The sequence below is a fragment of the Rhyacophila brunnea genome, unplaced genomic scaffold (genome assembly GCF_057557595.1).
Source record: "Rhyacophila brunnea isolate RB1 unplaced genomic scaffold, BYU_Rbru_1.0 scaffold_17, whole genome shotgun sequence".
NCBI lineage: Eukaryota > Metazoa > Arthropoda > Insecta > Trichoptera > Rhyacophilidae > Rhyacophila > Rhyacophila brunnea.
In genome coordinates this window covers 37,781,961-37,801,670 of record NW_028232827.1, presented here as the reverse complement: position 1 = coordinate 37,801,670, position 19,710 = coordinate 37,781,961, and the positions used below count along the sequence as shown (strand labels likewise).

General features: G+C 36.4%; 1 protein-coding gene across 1 annotated transcript in view; it reads left to right on the top strand.

The window, feature by feature from the left end:
• The window catches only part of Prp8 (pre-mRNA processing factor 8), a 43,598-nt gene that overhangs the window by 6,313 nt on the left and 17,575 nt on the right, over positions 1-19,710 (top strand). Inside the window, exons 4-24 of the mRNA XM_085945009.1 lie at positions 100-353; positions 721-883; positions 1,251-1,468; positions 3,248-3,474; positions 3,721-3,865; positions 6,814-6,995; positions 7,715-7,921; positions 8,387-8,677; positions 10,302-10,494; positions 11,807-11,994; positions 12,289-12,527; positions 12,976-13,122; positions 13,894-14,044; positions 14,571-14,778; positions 15,024-15,229; positions 15,828-16,018; positions 16,170-16,305; positions 17,591-17,760; positions 17,856-18,003; positions 18,459-18,587; positions 18,672-18,832. Coding sequence (XP_085801135.1) covers positions 100-353; positions 721-883; positions 1,251-1,468; positions 3,248-3,474; positions 3,721-3,865; positions 6,814-6,995; positions 7,715-7,921; positions 8,387-8,677; positions 10,302-10,494; positions 11,807-11,994; positions 12,289-12,527; positions 12,976-13,122; positions 13,894-14,044; positions 14,571-14,778; positions 15,024-15,229; positions 15,828-16,018; positions 16,170-16,305; positions 17,591-17,760; positions 17,856-18,003; positions 18,459-18,587; positions 18,672-18,832 — 3,954 coding nt within the window. The remainder of the gene's footprint in view (positions 1-99; positions 354-720; positions 884-1,250; positions 1,469-3,247; positions 3,475-3,720; positions 3,866-6,813; positions 6,996-7,714; positions 7,922-8,386; positions 8,678-10,301; positions 10,495-11,806; positions 11,995-12,288; positions 12,528-12,975; positions 13,123-13,893; positions 14,045-14,570; positions 14,779-15,023; positions 15,230-15,827; positions 16,019-16,169; positions 16,306-17,590; positions 17,761-17,855; positions 18,004-18,458; positions 18,588-18,671; positions 18,833-19,710) is intronic.

Genomic DNA, 19,710 nt, shown 5'->3' with positions numbered 1-19,710 from the left:
ATGTATTGAACTGAACATCAAACATTAAATTTAATGAATTGTGAGAAACTTGTCTGAACTTGTCATATTAAAAGGTTTAATAGAAGTGTATCATTTTAGGTATCACACACCGAACGTTGTGTTCATAAAAACAGAAGATCCTGATCTGCCGGCATTCTATTTTGATCCGCTGATCAACCCCATCTCTCACCGACACGCCGTCAAGTCTCTGGAGCCCACCATCGAGGAAGACGGAGAGTTCGTGTTGCCGGAAGAAATATCTCCCTTCCTTCAAGAGACTGCACTCTATACTGACAATACTGCAAATGGAATTTCACTCTTGTGGGCGCCTAGACCTTTTAATATGAGATCAGGTAGATGCTGATTAAATATGTACATCATAAAATTTGTGCATCTATTTATAGATTGCTAGCTGTATCATGGCTGGACATTATTTAATTCTAGTATTTCATAAATGAAAATGTTACTTGTACTTGATATTATACATGTCAAGATGAAAGCGAAATATGTGTTTCAAATAAAATTTATACAATATGGTGAACACCAAATTAATGATTATATACATTTTATAATTTATTGTTTTGGCTATCAATTGACTGCAGATTCCCGTACAATGGCTGCTCGTATATAGATTTTGGTATTGAATTTAGTTAACTCTTCAAATAGATATTAATATGTACTTCAAGAGTTAAATAATTGTGTGTTTTGTTTGTCACATAGGTCGCTGTAGACGGGCCATAGATATTCCCATCGTGAAGAATTGGTACAAAGAGCACTGCCCTCCTGGTCAGCCGGTCAAAGTGAGGGTCTCCTACCAGAAACTTCTCAAGTACTACGTCCTGAACTCGCTCAAACACCGTGCTCCTAAACCTCAGAAGAAAAGGTTAATTTAATTATCCATTTAGTTTATATCGAACCTAAAGTATTAATATCCAATTTTTAAAGAATTTGTCCTCAAACTAATGAAAATATAAAGTAATTTGATCTTTTTGTATTACAACACTTGACATTTGATTTCAGAACATCGTTGCTTTGGTTAAATTGGTGATAATGGAAAAATCGATGTTCTTTACATTGACGGCATTGCATGAATTTTCGTTAAAATTAAATAAAATAGCAGCCTGCTGGGGATATATTTCTTTGATTATTTAATGTTGATCATAAATGTGATGTTGGCTACAAATGAATATGATGCGAAAGTCTAACGTGAAGTGTAATATAATTATATTGAAAAATAATGTGCTTCTCAGGTATCTTTTCCGCTCATTCAAGTCAACAAAGTTCTTCCAAACGACAACCCTGGACTGGGTAGAGGCAGGTCTTCAGGTTTGTCGGCAGGGTTACAATATGTTGAACCTTCTTATCCATCGCAAGAACCTCAATTACTTGCATCTGGACTACAACTTCAATCTCAAACCCGTCAAGACCCTCACCACCAAAGAGAGAAAGAAGTCTCGTTTCGGGAATGGTAATTTTATTGATAACATTGTTCTAATTAAACTAATTTTTACAACACGTCCATGTGCCGACGTGTCCGCGTGGACAGCCTTCGGAAGTAAAATGAAAATGGCGGCCTGCTGTTTACACTATACTGCCCTTCTTAGGAAGAAGGCAGTAACTGACTCTCATACACTTTCGAGATAAATAACATAATGTGTTTTTTCTCAAACTTTAGTACTGTGAATAAAAAAAAAACGGTTGTAATTTTTATTAGTAGGAAGTTAAAATACAAACAAATTAATAATAAATAAGCAGTAACTGCAATGAATATGTGCAATTACTGCCTTTTTGCTTAAAAAAATGTTTTATTTTAGAAGATGTCTATTTTTTCACTAAGGATTTTAACAGTATTTTAGTGATAATACTGATTTTAAAGTGAACAGAATATATAGCTTTCAAAATTACCTAACGGATGGCATTCATAACTCAATTTCACAAATTTTGCGAGTTACTGCCTTCTTCCTAAGAAGGGCAGTATAGCTTTGTTTACTTACGTATGTTTTTTTATTTATGAATTTTTGTGATTGTTTATCCAAATAATGAAAGTTAATTTAACCTTATCTCTGTCAGCCAATTTTTACTAGGTGGGCACTTGTAGGCCAGCTATTTTTGGAATAAAATAAATCCCTTAAAAATATTATGAAATAGGAACAGAATGATAAATATTTGTGAAAATTTACCAAAAACATGTTTCTCGAGTTGTGAATATTTTCACACTAAAATGATAAATATTGTTTAGAAAATATACACAAACAGTTCATTCAGAAGTTATGACGTTTACAAGATCCCGCGAGTTAACTCGTCCGTGGCACTAATAACTTGTTACTAGAGTTCGAGATTAAGAATTCCTGTCCTGAGATTTAATACAATATTTCGACATTCTCGAGACATTGAGAATTGTTTACCACAACATGACAATGAATATTCAATCTACTGTCCACCAGGATCTTCTTGGCTACGTGTTAAAACTGTGAACTAACAAGCTCCTCCCATTTTTAACCGCACTCCGATTTTTTTCGACTTATACAAGGTATAAATGAGAACTCTGCCATTCTGGGCAGTGTTGACCTGTGTGTCCCTGATAACTATTTTAGAAATAGAGACCACCAGTTGTTTATTCTCCCAAGGTGCAGAACCAACCTGCCACTGGTAATGCCAATTGGGAGAGTGATAACTATGTTCAACGAAATTGCTTCGGGTGTTGATATATTCCACGTACGTGAGAATGAGTTTAGGTGGATGTTGTTTTATAAAATCTTAAAATAGGGTCTGCTTAGCTCATCCGGTGTACTTCCTTGTACCTATCTAATTCATCTACTGATATATCTTTTATTATATTATTATTTTATATTTATATATCTTTGTTTCTAAATGTCATGTTGTGAACGTCTTAAACTTATAATTTGTAATGTCTACAATATGTTAAAAAAATAAATGAATTGAATTGAAAATTGAATTGAATTGAATTGAATTGAATTGAAGCGCTTTCCGGTTAGCGACGAGTTGTCCACGTGTTAAAACTATGAACTAACAAGCTCTTCCCACTTTTAACTTCACTAGCGACTTCCGGTTATTGCCTAGATCTTCTTGTCGGATAGTAATCGACATATTCATGTCTGTGACAACTTGCAGCTAATTTAATCTTTAGCCTTAGTAATAGTATCGTTAATAGAAATAGGGTTAATTGAAGATTGCAAATTAGTCGTAATAAAACTTGTGTCTTTAATGAGCATCTTTTATGTTACAGCCTTCCATCTGTGTCGGGAGATTCTTCGTCTTACGAAGTTGATCATTGATTCTCATGTGCAGTACCGTCTCAACAATGTAGACTCCTTCCAACTGTCTGACGGCTTGCAGTACATCTTCGCCCACGTCGGTCAGCTGACAGGAATGTACAGATACAAGTACAAGCTGATGAGGCAGATCAGGATGTGTAAGGATTTGAAGCATCTCATCTACTATCGGTTCAACACGGTAAGAAAATATTGATTTACCGCAAAGACCGTTTCGTTAATCTTTTATTTGCTGATGATTTGCGTAGGGGTTCCTAAGCCAGCAGTCCATGTGTGTTGGTGGACACATCTGTCCTATTGTCTTGTTCTCGGAACAATTCATGAAGCTCTTGTGTTCAGACCATAATGCTTTCTGATTTTTTCATCTTGTACAACCGTATTAATGTTAAAAGCCATCCGTAACTTACAAACAATAATGACATTTCAGGGTCCAGTTTCAAAAGGACCCGGCTGTGGTATTTGGGCTCCCGGATGGAGGGTGTGGCTCTTCTTTATGAGAGGAATCACTCCGTTGTTGGAAAGATGGCTTGGAAACCTGCTCTCCAGGCAATTTGAAGGGCGGCACTCCAAAGGTGAGTTTTTTGCTTTGATTGTTAAGCTTAATCTTTTCTATGGTGGAAAGTACCACATTGATGATATCCCGGCAGGCCGTGAATCTAACGACATATGTTGAAAATGCTGTTTATTTTGATGATATTTTTATTTAAATGATATTTATTTTGATGATGATATTTAGATGTTTATTTATCTACTTTATTGTATTATTTTGTTATAAAAGTTTGAATTAATTTTATTTGTTGTCAGTGTCACCTTTTGGTGAGTGCACATAGTGCCTGAAGATGCCGAAAGTCGAAACCCGGGTTGCAAAAAATGACTTAAATGGAATAGTACAAAACTTAAATCCATTAGAATGTATTATTATATATTTTTTCACTTATTATGTACTACCAAAAGAACAGTGGACATTCTTTGTTTGGTTGTTATGTTGTATATAAAACAACCAAAAGAAATATAAGAACTTGCTTTGTGGTGTAAAATAGTTTATGATGAGTTATAGAGTTAAGTTATAATGTTAAGTTATGAGTTATAACTTATGCGTGTTAGGACAAACTACACAACACTCTTATAAACACTCAATAAATTAGTTAGCATGGTTTGTCCACACTGTAAATTTTATTCAAAACTATCGGGCTGACGGATCGGCCCAGTGGGAGTTGTCACATTGGTAGGGTGGACCGATATATCAGCCCAATGGGGGAGTAAGAGGGAAATAGTTAACGGAACTTAATTTTGCCAACATGCGCATTATGTATACCTAAAAAGAAAAGTGACTATTGGAGTTATCATTTGACTCAATTTTTGGGCAATTGCAAAATTTTGTGCATTTGCCGTTATGATGATTTAATATGCAGAATTGCGAGCATAATTTGTTCTGGATAGGTACGTGTTTGTAATACAGTATAACCCCTATTTTACATTTTTTAAGGGACTGAAAAAAAAACCTAATTGGAGGGAAAATGTAAAAGGGGGGTATTGAAAAAAAGAACATTTAAATTTTATGTTTCTAAAAAAATAACGTAAGACAGTGTATACAAAACACAAACACGATGCCAAAAGAAAAGATGGCGACCAATGGACCAATCACCTTGTTATGCGCCGAACTCGGGCCAATCACAGCGTCGCTCGCCGACCAATCACCGTGCGCCATTCTAAAGACACGGAGTTTTCCCTCCAAACACCTTACGCCGTTCGAATGTCACGACCCAATCATTGTCAAGCGCGTGTAACTCGCATATTTTGAATATTTCCGACGTAAATCGCGGGAAAGAAAAATGTAAATGCGGGTATTAAATGTACTGAAATACATCGGGACTGAAAAAATTACACGCAATTGCCGGGAAAACGTGAATTCCGGGCACGTAAAAACGAGGTTATACTGTATGTACAAAGCAAACGCTTATAAAATTTTCATAGCTTGCACCACTATAACCTTATTCTTTGGATTCTTTCTACAAATGTTTTCTCATATTGCGAGACAAAATTCATTCAATTGGTAAAATACTCTAACGAAATTACTCGCAATCCAAGATTTTAATGTACCTAGGTACTATTATTTCAAGGTCCATTCAATAAAAATGTAAAAATAACAAGAGAAAAAATATTTTTTGATCATAAAATGTGATTTTATAATGGCATGTGATTTTCTATCTGCGATTGGAAATACTAACTTCAAGGCAGATACTATGTAAAATCATGTCGCATTTTGAGAACCTTTATTTGTGGATGTGTGTTTGTATATTGATTCATTCGAAACATACAGATGTTTTTTGATCAGTATGCACCAGAGAGAACCTTTCTATCATTGTTTGTTTCCTTGCTCATAATATGTTGAGAATGTAATGATGAGTTGCGTAGGGGTTCCTAAGCTAGCAAATCCATGTGTGCTAGTGGGCACAACTGTTTTGCCGCGTTCGTTCTTGGAATGATGCGACAGACTCTTGTGTTCAGACCATTTTGCTATCTGAACATTTCTCATACAAACAAGACATGTAATGTACATGTTACACCGAATGTGCAAAATTGAATATTACATGAAATGGGCAAAATTTTGCCTAAATCATGAAAAATGCAAGCCCGTTGCCTTATTCATGAATTAGACAAAATATCTGAAGAGTGCGTGAATTCGGCAGTAATTTTTCTGCCTAGTTCATGTATTGGACAAATTAGATAGTAGCGCTACGGTGGTATTTTTTGCAACTAAACTAAATGTATCAAATGCTCATGCATAGGTCAAAATGTACATATATTATCTATGGTCAAAATAGATGATCGCGCTCCGGTGGTATTTTTTGCAACTAATCAAACTAAACAAATGTGTCAAATGTCGTCCTACAATGACGTTCATATCCATTTACTATGCGCAAAAAAATCTAGAACTATAATATGATAACGGAAGAATTTTATTGAAAAGTATTTTCGCGATTTGATTCGTGCTTGGGTATCAAACGTGCAATGGTCGATTGAATGTTTGTTATAGTTTGTTGACACTTGATAGCTAACCTCAAAATGGACATTCAGTTGAATAGTTTAATTCAGAATTAGAAAACCTAACCTAACCTAACCTAACCTAATAATAATAATATTATATTATGTCCAATTATAACTAATAAAACCATCCGTATTAAATTTACTTTTTCTTCTGTCATGTTGACAGTTCAAGAATTCCATACCCTGGCGAATTCATGAATAAGGCAACAGGCTTGACTATTACATGAATTAGCCAAAATTTTGCGCATTTCATGTAATAGTTGATTTCGCACATTCGGTGTAACATACATACTGTATAACTTTAGTAGTTTGCGACTTCTATATCGAGACGCACATTTCACCGCAGTTGTTTCTGTAACTAAAACCGTTGCAATACCGCCAGCATCCAAAAAAGTGCATGTGTAAGTAGATGTCAATATATAGAAGGCGCACAGTAGATCAAGTTTGTTGATTTTGACTGATTATTGTGAAGGTGTGGCAAAAACGGTGACAAAGCAGCGGGTGGAGTCTCACTTTGATCTGGAGTTGCGAGCGTCCGTGATGCACGACATCGTGGACATGATGCCCGAGGGAATCAAACAGAACAAGGCCAGGACCATCCTTCAGCATCTGTCAGAGGCCTGGCGCTGTTGGAAGGCCAATATCCCCTGGAAGGTAATTACATACTAATTTAATTCATTCTATTGACTTCATATCAATGGTTGAAAGAGGTACTCATGACTCCTGGTTAACAAACTCGATAGTGACTGTCAACGAAAATGATTGCCTACAGAGATGTGGCAAATAGTAGAGACTGACAAGTTTAACGTGAGGCTCCGTGGCAATGCGTCTCTAGAAGAGTGTTTTTCTTTTTCTCCAATTCATTCTTTAATATAGAAATCTAGGGGCACATCTTAATTGCAACCATATCTTGCGGCATACTGGTTGCGAAGCTCTGGTAGAAGACATCTATGTTTTAAACCTATAAACAAAATGTGTGATATATCCAGGTACATCGATCAGGATGACATTTCAGTATACATTGTGATACGAGGTTGCCAAACTGATCAAATGGCAATGGGCCGGATAATCGGATGCACTACTTGCAAATACACGGGTTGTGCACGACGTACTATATAAACCTGGGTGTCCTGAAACCCGCTGGATCATCGAACTTACCAAGTTCAGTGGATATCTGGTGGTGAAGACCTAAGAGCTAGGAGAGGCCTCGGGATCAACTTGGAATGGAATAGTGAATTGAAATGTCCAATCATCCTAACTAGACCTAATAGACCCTAACTTTCTCAAACTATCATCTGAAAATCACTTTATACTTCACTCTCTGTTACGCTGATTGAGTTTGGATCTTAAATACTAATAATGAATATCCGTAGGTGCCAGGGTTGCCGACTCCCATCGAAAACATGATCCTGCGCTATGTGAAGATGAAGGCAGACTGGTGGACAAACACGGCGCACTACAATCGTGAGAGGATCCGCAGGGGAGCCACCGTTGATAAAACAGTCTGCAAGAAAAACCTCGGAAGACTCACCCGCCTTTATTTGAAGGCTGAGCAAGAGAGGCAGCATAATTACCTCAAGGTAAACCATCATCATATTTATTACTGGTTGTGAGTTGCTATGTCGCTGTCTTACCTACATAATATGGCGTCTAATAGTCTTCCAAATGTTAGAAATACAAATTCCACATGTTTTAATGAACAACGGTTAGAATCACAGACACTTGTCAAATTTTAACTTACTAAGGGTTTTTGTGAGTGATACAATTCAAATGAAATGCTATCGGTGCTCTATTGACCACTCGAAAATCAATAGATGACGCAAGAGAAAGAAATATTATTTCAATGAGAGTTGGATAATATCTGATTTAATTTTCAACGTTGAATATCGCAAGAGAATGTATTCATTTGGGGTCAGATTTGGTTCGAAATAGAAATTATTTAATGAAATTCACCATGTTATAAATTTTCTTGCTGATTAACGAAGATCTCCAGCAGTCCCTTTCACCTTCCTGATCCTTATGTAGTTATGTTTTTTTCATTTCAGGACGGTCCTTACATATCCCCTGAGGAGGCTGTTGCCATTTACACAACTACGGTCCACTGGCTGGAGTCACGACGATTCGCGCCCATCCCCTTCCCTCCTTTGTCATACAAGCACGATACTAAATTGCTGATCCTCGCTCTCGAGAGACTCAAGGAGGCCTACAGCGTCAAGTCACGCCTCAACCAGAGCCAGAGGGAAGAGCTGGGCCTTATCGAGCAGGCTTACGATAATCCCCACGAGGCTTTGTCCAGAATCAAGAGGCATCTCTTGACACAGAGAGCATTCAAAGAGGTAAATTAATTGTCAACCATATGAATTTATAATATTTATGCCAAATTTCATTACATATTCCATTATCCCAATTTATATATCAGTTTCGTATAAGTTAAGGAAAATAGATGATTTAAAAATACTTAAGGGGGGACATGCTCAGCGTAGGTCAAAATGGAGCTTTTGTTCTATTTTCAAAGCATGATCCTGGACATTCCTTAAACGTTGTAGATAATTTTTTTATATAATTTTGAAGTCTTATTATCTTTTATATTTATTTTAAACATTTGATGATTGCATAAAGTATTTTTATTACATAAAATAGTATTCTTTTAAACCTCTCGCTCAAATGTTTTATAATATAATCATATTTCAGTACATAAATGTGCAGTGGTGTATGCCACTGGGGAATGCCAAAAGAAATGGCGTATTTCAAAAAAACAGTACCTTATTCTTAGGTCAATAATTATTATAAAGCAATCATTATTCGTAGGATGTTTATCACACTTGAATGGTCAAAGAAATAGCTTATAATTAGTATCTTTAGAATTATCTTCAAATGTGTTAATCTTGCCCATTTTTTGAATAATAAAATGCCTAATTCTTGTCAAATTTGGGATCACAGAGATTATCAATATAATTTTTTATCGTAAATATTTCACTATAATAATGTCGATATAAATTATACTGATGGTTTTATAAATGCGTTTAAAAATTAATAAACGTAAAAAATCTTAACACCACTGCACATTTATGTACTGAAATATGATTATATTCTAAAACATTAGAGCGAGAGGTTTAAAAGAATACTATTTTAGGTAATAAAAATACTTTATGCAGTCATCAAATGTTTAAAATAAATATAAAGGATAATAAGGCTTCAAAATTATATAAAAAAATTATCTACAACGTTTAAGGAATGTCCAGGATCATGCTTTGAAAATAGAAAAAAGATCCATTTTGACCCACGCTGAGCACGTCCGCCCTTAAGTGAAATTTTCAAAAAAAAAAATCTTGTTTGTAATTCAATTATTCAGATTTATTGTTATCTGGACTATCTTCGTTGCCAATCAATCAGGATAATTGAGGCTCTACTCATATAGTGTGTACAAAAAATAATGAAGATTTCTCATTTCTTGAATTGTCTCGAGACTAGAATTCTCGATCATCTCTAGTTGAGAGATGGATCATCGAATGGTATTTTAATGAGTTGAATCGGAAGTTGTTGAAAAAACATTTTTTTTTTTTTTCGACCATGTCCGATCCTAATAGGATCATATGGGTCTCCATAAAGTGGAGGTTTGTATTGACAGATTTTGTTTTTTACGAGAAATGGATGTCAGCCACTTGCTACATATTACGATTCAATTCTTTAATGAGAGGCGAGTTCACAGATTTAGCAGAATATTTGAATGAACAATCACAAATATGTCAAATATATAATCTGTCATTCCTAAAAGTGTAACATGTTTCAATTCACATATATCAACTTGCAAAATATTAATTTTGCTGTCTACAAAATGTTCCACGCTAACATTCCAAAATATGCCTTCTAGTGCAATACATATCTTTTTTTATAGTCAAACTCTTGAGGTGTCGTACCCTTTTATTGTCTCTATCTCTAATCATAGTGTTTATCCTTTAGACTGGCATCGAGTTCATGGATCTGTACTCTCACCTCGTCCCTGTGTACGATGTGGAGCCATTGGAGAAAATTACTGACGCCTATCTGGATCAGTATCTGTGGTACGAGGCGGACAAAAGGAGACTATTCCCACCCTGGGTTAAGCCTGCCGATACAGAACCGCCACCGCTTCTGGTCTACAAATGGTGCCAAGGTTTGTTCCATCATATAATATAATTAGTACATCTCCACCCCCTGGCCATGTTCAGCGGCCCATCTCCCTGTCACAGGGCTTCTTGATCGCCCGGGATTTATTTTGTGTGGCAAAGTTGTTCATGTCTAAATATGCTAGTGTGTCAGAAACATGGGTACCAAAGATGGTCCTCATCAGGAACCCAGGAAGAAAAAGGCCAGTTAAGAGATCACTAATGCACTGGAAGGAGGGGTTGAATAGCGGTGCGAAAGCCTTTCTCAATGTCTAAGACTGAAGAGGTGCCGCAGAGGATCGCGCCAGTTGCTGGAGGCCGATGAAGGAGGTCAAGGTTCGAATTGAGCTGTAGTACCATTGAAAGAAGAATACATTATGTATTTTGTTGTTCTTTGATGTATTACAGATGATGATTTTCTTGTGTGTGCGTTGTGGCAAAGGAGATGTGCTTTAACCGATCCCCTTGTTACAAACCTCACGCAAGCGAATTGTTGCACCCTTCAAACTGCAACGTGTATTGTAAAACATTTACAATGAAGATGAAATGGTGTACAGCGTGTTGAAAGACATGTTTCATGAACAAGATTTTTTTTAAATTTGACCAATCAAAGTTATCGAATCTGTGAATTTATATTTAGCTCTAAATTGCATACCTAACAATAATATTGTGATAAGTGAAATTGTGAGACACGCTAACTTGAAATGATTTAGTAAGTGATGAACCGTTGAATGGGTTCTCAATATGGAATTGAATCATAATTATTCACATATCAAGCAAGTTCATTGATTCAGCAGAACATAATGTAAGTACATAAATATATATAATGCCAATATCTTTTATTTAGAGAATATTTAGATGAACTATCACAAATATTGAACATACATAATTTGAAAACATCTCATGCATATAACCACCAGAAAAAATGTTCTTTTAGAAAAAAAAGATGACACTCAACGGGAATAGAACCTGTAACTGCTGGATTCGCTCCAGTGTGCTTTACCAATTAAGCTGTGGGCATCCTACTTAATTATGACAATTTTAACTAATGTTTTTACATGAAATTCTTATTTAATTGGGTTAATTCTGTGGTTACAATAGTGCAAGTCCTTTCAGGTTTTTTCTACTAGGTAATATATGTCTGAGGTATTTTCAAATAATGTATGTTTAATATAAATAATCATACATTTTTAAATCTTGTGAATTCTTCTTTGAATAAAAGAAATAGTTTATTTATTACAAGTATGACAAATATTATGTCAAATACATATCATTTGCATCAAAAGTCAAAACAAAGATGTGAATTTATTTGGTGTATAGGGATAAACAACATGCAGGATGTGTGGGAGGTGGGCGATGGCGAGTGCAACGTCCTGCTGGAGTCCCGCTTCGAGAAACTCTATGAGAAGATCGATCTGACGCTGCTCAACAGACTGCTCCGCTTGATTGTTGATCACAACATTGCCGATTACATGACTGCCAAGAACAATGTCGTCATTAATTATAAGGTATTGTCTATTTTCTGCTTTTATAAACAACATTACTTAAGTACCTGTCATAAATAAATATCACAAAATTATTGCATTTACGGCTGATATATCCATGATTACATGAGTGTCTAATTATTGAATGTCCTGGTGATCTGTACGTCATCTCGTTTCTTGTGTCTTGAAAGAGTGTTTTTTTTTAAAATTGTTAATACTAGAATATTGCCAGAATTTTATTTCTTATTGTGTTATTAAAGTATCTTTATTTGGTTAACTACACATAGATTATTCTAAGATGGGTTAATTTGTGTACAGGATATGAACCACACGAACAGCTACGGCATAATCCGTGGGCTCCAGTTTGCGTCATTTGTGGTGCAGTACTACGGACTAGTGCTGGACCTGCTTGTACTGGGGCTGCAGCGCGCTAGTGAGATGGCCGGACCTCCGCAGCTGCCCAATGACTTCCTCACCTTTCAAGATGCGCCCACCGAGATCGCTCACCCCATCCGACTCTTCTGCCGATACGTTGATAAGGTCCACATCTTCTTCAGGTAATTCATTATTATAATGATCGAATCAAATCTACAATACTTCTTCAGCCATGATATTGATCTTCTATGACTGAGTAGTTGTACAGTTTTGTGAATTCTTTTTCTATAACCCTGTGGGTTTTGGCATTCTCCAGCATCCGCCTCAATCTAGGTCTGTCCAAACCCGCTTTCCTAAAGAGAAAAGTCAATCAGGTCTTGGTGTGGCTGCCGGCTTCCCAAATATCGGTTTATTGGTCATACGTGACTCGTCCATCACATCATCCAGTCATCTTAACGCGGTAACTGTACGATGTCAAGCTACTCTACAAAAACAGTTCATTGTTATATCTCAGTTTCAACCCTGATTGGGTCCTTAGTTACTTTTACATTACACTCAGTTTTTGGTCATGCCCCAGGTTCCCGAGCCATACTGGTCTTATTAATTTCGTGAATAACTTTTTATTTACAGATTCACCGCAGATGAGGCGAAAGATTTGATTCAGCGCTATCTGACGGAGCACCCTGATCCCAACAATGAGAATATTGTAGGCTACAATAACAAAAAATGCTGGCCGAGAGATGCTCGCATGAGGCTGATGAAGCACGATGTCAATCTGTAAGATCACCTTTCAATCAGAAATATTTATACTTATGTGCATATTACGAGCATGCCCAATGATTCCGAGTCATGAGCTAAATATAAATATTATAACCCGATCCAACTTGACGATTAAGATGAAAGATTGTCTTGAAGGCGTTCTGTGCTGTCTCGGGTGACGAAAAATACAGGGCACAGTGCGGGAAGCAGAGCTTGAACCCTCACGTATTCATTGGATTCAGTTAATGTGCTTTAACGATGATGAAATTAACCAACAGCTATACAACTGAAGTGTTATCAAATTTTGTCAATATTGGTGACCGACCATCTTGGTATTGACAATATGTGCTTACTTTGCTAGACAACGTCAGAATCTCTCCAAATTTTAGTTTTGACGATTGAATTGGGTCGTTTGCTCGCAACGTTCAGCTTGAGTCTGCTCGTGTAATTTTTTTTTCGACCATGTCCAATCCTAATAAGACCATATGGGCCTCCACGGTGTGGAGGTTTGTATCAACAGATTTTGTTTTTACGAGAAATGGATGTCAGCCACTTGCTCAACCATACTCTGACTCATACCCAAATTGAAAAACAATATGTATACTTGCCAGACCCAGGTTTCGAACCTGGGACCCACGACGCTTAAGCCGTGCGGCCATTGTGTAATTAGAGAATTATATTCCAACTTACTGTTGGCTTCTTCGATCGATTGATTTCCTCTCTTTATTTTTGTTTTTATGATAGCTAGAAAATTAATATTGTCTATATAGATTTGTCTATGGTATCTAGTGGCCGAGCCGTGTTCTGGGACATCAAGAACAGACTGCCGCGCTCCACGACGACTGTGCAGTGGGAAGGCAGCTTTGTGTCAGTTTACTCCAAAGACAACCCCAATCTGCTATTCAATATGGGAGGCTTCGAGTGCAGGATACTGCCCAAGGTAATACAGCAATTTATTTTATAGTATCTTAATAATTCTAATATGCATAATACGTAATTGTGTTTTCAAATTATTGCATGATAAAAAACTGTCATTGGGAATACCTTTTCTATTAAAATTGTCCAAAATACTGAAGATATTGTAAATCATTATGTATAAATCTTCATAGCAAATCGTCTGATGTAAATTTATTTTCACAAAGATTTTACTATCATAACAAAAATACATATGATATTACTCAGTTATAGATGAATTTAAAATACGGAAACGGGCTTTGCAGTGAGGCCTGTTCTCGGCTCTAGAAAATGTTGGGGACGTTTTACATTTTTTTTATTATATATTTTCTAATACATGTTTCTCGATGTGAACTTGATATGTATGTACTTGGGTAATACAAAACACCTCAAAATATGTATTTAAAAAGTCATGATTCGTCAATTTAAATAACACATCGGTGCACATGCCTTACCGATTGGTGACAGTAGTACTGATGAATATTGTATGAAGATTATTGTCTCCTTTGCAGTGCCGAACAACACACGAAGAGTTCACTCACCGGGATGGTGTATGGAATCTTCAGAATGAAGTGACGAAGGAGAGGACGGCGCAGTGCTTCCTCCGAGTGGACGACGAGAGTCTCAACAGATTCCATAACCGAGTGCGGCAGATTCTCATGGCTTCCGGCTCGACTACTTTCACTAAGATTGTTAACAAATGGAACACCGCACTTATTGGCAAGTAGTTTTTTAATTGTATTTGCGAAAGGAAAAAAGAATAATGAGATTCATTACTTTTCGTGTGAGTCAAAGGACAATTGTGATGAATTTGTATGTATTCTGAGTGAAAATTACTAATTTAGTGGGATTGATTCGACTTCTACTCCTCGCTTTTCCTTTTATATACAGAATTGTATTTTAAATTGTGTTTCATGAGTTCCTTTCCTTTTTTTGACTGCCATTAATGCTCTTGATTGTTACAGGTTTGATGACATATTTCCGAGAAGCGGTGGTCAACACGCAAGAGCTGTTGGACCTTCTGGTGAAGTGCGAGAACAAAATCCAGACCCGAATCAAGATTGGCCTCAACTCCAAAATGCCTTCCCGATTCCCGCCCGTCGTCTTTTACACGCCCAAAGAACTCGGAGGTCTTGGCATGTTGTCAATGGGGCACGTCTTAATACCACAGGTGAAAGAACAAATAAGTAACTGTCTTTTGGTTTCCAATGTGATAATTTGAAGGGATTTAAATTAAATTTGTTCACAATGATAGATCTGTATGTTTCGGTGACTTGTTTTCTTAGGCGATGTCCTTTTTTGAGTATTAAGGCTCGGCAAATCTTATTGCATTTGGAACGCCTTACCTCTGTGGAGTTGAGTTTGTATGGCGGTATAATAAGAACCAAATATTGCATACAGCTCAATGTGAAGTTGGAAGAGATGATAACTGTGTTCAGTTTTATACGAAGATTAGAGAAATTGTGCGATGAATAATATATTCATCCATCATACTGATTGGTATTTTTTTGGTGGGCTGTAAATGTTTGAAAACCACTGTCTTCGACCATATTTTTTATCAACTTAATGCTATTCTGCACAGACTTCTATCAATATTATATTATGTTTGTTGCAAAATCATTCAAATGATTTATCGAAGACTTGGCCGCCTATTTCACACTATCTTTATACCAAATGAAATCTGATTGAAAGTTCTTATGGTTGCTTTCGAACTTAGACATAAATAATAATGAAGAGTTGATTTCAATTTGTTTCTTGTCATTTTCCAGTCTGATCTGCGCTGGTCAAAGCAGACGGATGTTGGCATCACTCACTTCCGTTCCGGAATGTCTCACGATGAAGATCAATTGATCCCCAACTTGTACCGCTATGTCCAGCCGTGGGAGTCAGAGTTCATCGATTCGCAGAGGGTGTGGGCGGAGTACGCTCTCAAGAGGCAGGAGGCTAACGCTCAGAATAGGTGCGAAAAATATTTTATATACGTGGTTCTAAAAGAATGTTAAAAACCGCTGTCGATACCACCAAATCGAAACTGTAGAAATAAGATTATTATAAATTTGTCTCATCAATTTATTTCATATTTGATAATGATTAGTGATTGTTTTATGTAGACGTTTGACACTGGAGGATTTGGAGGACTCTTGGGACAGAGGTATTCCTCGAATCAACACGCTCTTCCAGAAAGACAGGCATACGTTGGCTTATGACAAGGGCTGGAGGATACGTACTGAATTCAAGCAATATCAAGTGAGTATTCTGTCACATAATATTATGTACCTGTTTTTACATTTTTCTTTGTCAGTGATGGCAGTAAACCATTAGCCGGCTCTCACATCAAAACTCGTCTCGGCTTAAAACATGTCGAATACATCGATGTGACGTCATCGTTATTCAACACAAATAACAAAACACACGTTGCCAAATAGAGCTACGCAGATTGGTCGAATGCGACTGTTTCGTTCGAAAAAAACATCTGGCTGTTGCAATCGACAAGTTGCATCCTTCTCAGGATCCGATCGAAGGGTCGAAGTCACATGCAAACACCTACGAATTGGTCATTCCTAATTACCGCATTCAAATATCTATACGTTTCGAAGGCTATGGGCGACTGTTGCTAGGTAGATGTGCGCAGTATTCACAAACAATACTGGATCTCAGTTCTCGGAAGGTTTGTTCGGCACACGAGACGAGTTTTGATGTGAGAACCGGCTTATGTTTTGTATTATGTAAAATAAATTTTGTACTAGTGCGTGCTTTGTATGTATGACCAAAGGTATTCAATATTATAAAAGCTGTTCTGGTCTCTTTCGATATGCATTGGATACAATATACATAAAATTTTATATGGTTGTTTTTTACGATTCTCAAGAGAAATTAAAACAAGAATTGAGATATCAAGGATTGCTTTCTCAAAATGAGACACTAGCAATTGAGCCCTTACTTAATTATGCCTCACAATCCTTTTCTATGGCTTGGAGGTACGGTCGCTAAACCAGGAAATATTTCAGAGAGTTAAGGTTTTCGAGATGTGGTTGCATATAATAGACATATACTCAAATTTCCTTGGACGACAGGGTGACAAATGTTAAAATCCTCAAATGAATGAATCCTCTATGAAGTTCTGCATAGTATCAAAACCAGAAAATTAGAATACCTCGACCACAAAGAGGACATTATTCCCATTATCCAAGTAAAGATCAACAGTAAACGTAGCAGAGGACGATATCAGATTGTGGTTTAAGAACTTCCTCTATTGCTCCGAGTGCAGCTCCATCAACCTATTCTGAGTAGCAGATAAAGTAAAGATCACCCTGGTTGTCGCCGACGCGGAAACCAGATGGCACGAGAAGTTTGGTTGCAAGTTGTAGCGGCAGAGTATGGGTGTACCATTTTTTAAATATGTGGTCAGCATGTTGGATTTCATTCTTGTCACTATCTGGTGTAGGCGTGAATGTTTTTTGGTGTATCGTCGTTTATGTTGCAAGTAATAGACAAGATTGATTGTAATGTTGAATGCAATGTTTGTGTCCAGGTTCTCAAGCAGAATCCGTTCTGGTGGACCCACCAGCGGCACGACGGAAAGCTGTGGAACCTGAACAACTACCGCACGGACATGATCCAGGCCCTCGGAGGAGTCGAGGGAATACTCGAGCACACACTCTTCAAGGGAACCTACTTCCCCACCTGGGAGGGTCTCTTCTGGTAATTACTACAATTCAATTTATACAATTATACAAGTTGGAAAAAAATCATCGATAATGTTTGCAGTATTTTATTGGTGGAAATGTTTATTACAGGGAAAAAGCATCAGGATTTGAGGAGTCCATGAAGTACAAAAAGCTGACAAACGCTCAGCGTTCCGGTTTGAATCAGATTCCCAACAGGAGATTCACTCTCTGGTGGTCGCCCACTATCAACAGGGCTAATGTTTACGTTGGTTTCCAGGTTAGTGAACATATCATTTTTTTTTTTTTTTTTTTTTTTTTTTATATATTAATATCATTAATTATTCATTATTAGTCTCTTGAAGTATATTGCATCATTCCATTGCTGAATGACGGCATTTCTAATCTGATTTGACTCCTTTTGGTCCCATGTATTGTCATGCAGTTTTGTAGAAAATAACTACATCATCATTTTTTTACCTCTGGGTATCGATGGATGACTCGATTGAATTTTCTTCAAGGAAGTGTCATGTACTTTTATATTTTTAGCAGTGTTACGTTACATCACATAACCTTGTTGGCTCTCATATTCAATTATTTGAACCTCTTTTACTGAGGGTTCAAGTTGTAGAATAATTGAAAGAAATATACTTCAGTTTAAATAATTCTCAATGTCAAGTATGCCAAGCGCTCCTAGTGTATTTGTATGTATAAATATTTCTCGTTAATTTTTAGGTACAACTTGACTTAACAGGAATATTCATGCACGGAAAGATTCCAACATTGAAAATTTCCCTCATTCAGATCTTCAGAGCCCATTTGTGGCAAAAGGTTCACGAGTCTATCGTCATGGATTTGTGTCAGGTGAATATTATTTTATATTAGCTGTTTTATCGTTATTTTTTTTTTTTACTGTATATTCGATTATCATTTTTCTTCTCTGTGAAGGTATTCGATCAAGAGTTGGATGCTTTGGAAATTGAGACAGTGCAAAAAGAAACCATTCACCCTAGAAAATCTTACAAAATGAACTCGTCCTGCGCAGACATCTTGCTTTTCTCCGCGTACAAATGGAATGTATCAAGACCTTCGCTTTTGGCTGATACCAAGTGAGATTTTGTATTATTTATTGTTTAACCCTTTTACTCCCATTCGGCCGATATTTGGGCCCACCATACCTATGCGAAAACTCCATCTGGGCCGATCCATCGGCCGAAAGCTTGAAACCAAATTTACGATTTATTCCAAATTTTTTCCTGTCATATTTCGTCTTGTGTAGACAAAGCATTAAAGCGGGGCCACACCGGCAACAAGTCGGCGCGACAACTCGTTAAATTTTACGATAATTATCATGCTTATCATAAAATTTAACGAGTTGTCGCGCGACTTGCTTTCGGTGTGGCCCCGCTTTTATATTCACTGTGTGTTGGGTGTGAGTAACAGTTATTTTAGTGTCAGCTTTATTTAATAACAATTATAATTATGTCATACCCTATTAACTCACAAGTCATAATTGCTCTGCTGTCAAACTTGAGACCAAAGAGGGTCATAAAAATAATAAAACATTATTTTTATGACACATTTTAAATTCTGTTATTTCTTTTAGTTGTTTTATGATTCATATATCAAATTGCAAAATGAATTTTGTAATATTTGAACTAACAATAGATGCCACTGTACTTTCGGTAAGATGGTGAAAAAATACATGAATATAAATATTATTATAAATGATTTAGTGCTTTGACTTATTTTTTGAAATTACTTCATTCCCATATCAGTTAGTCCTCGATACTGTATCGAATTCTCTTGCGATTTCGTGAATTGAATAATATTCTTGAATACCTTGACACTATACGATTTTTTTGTTGATTACTTTATAAAAATTCTATTTCATAGAGAAATAATAATATGTTTATTTTTTTTTCTGTTACCACATAAGGATAGATTATATTATAAAATTTGATATATCAATTATAAATAAAAAAAT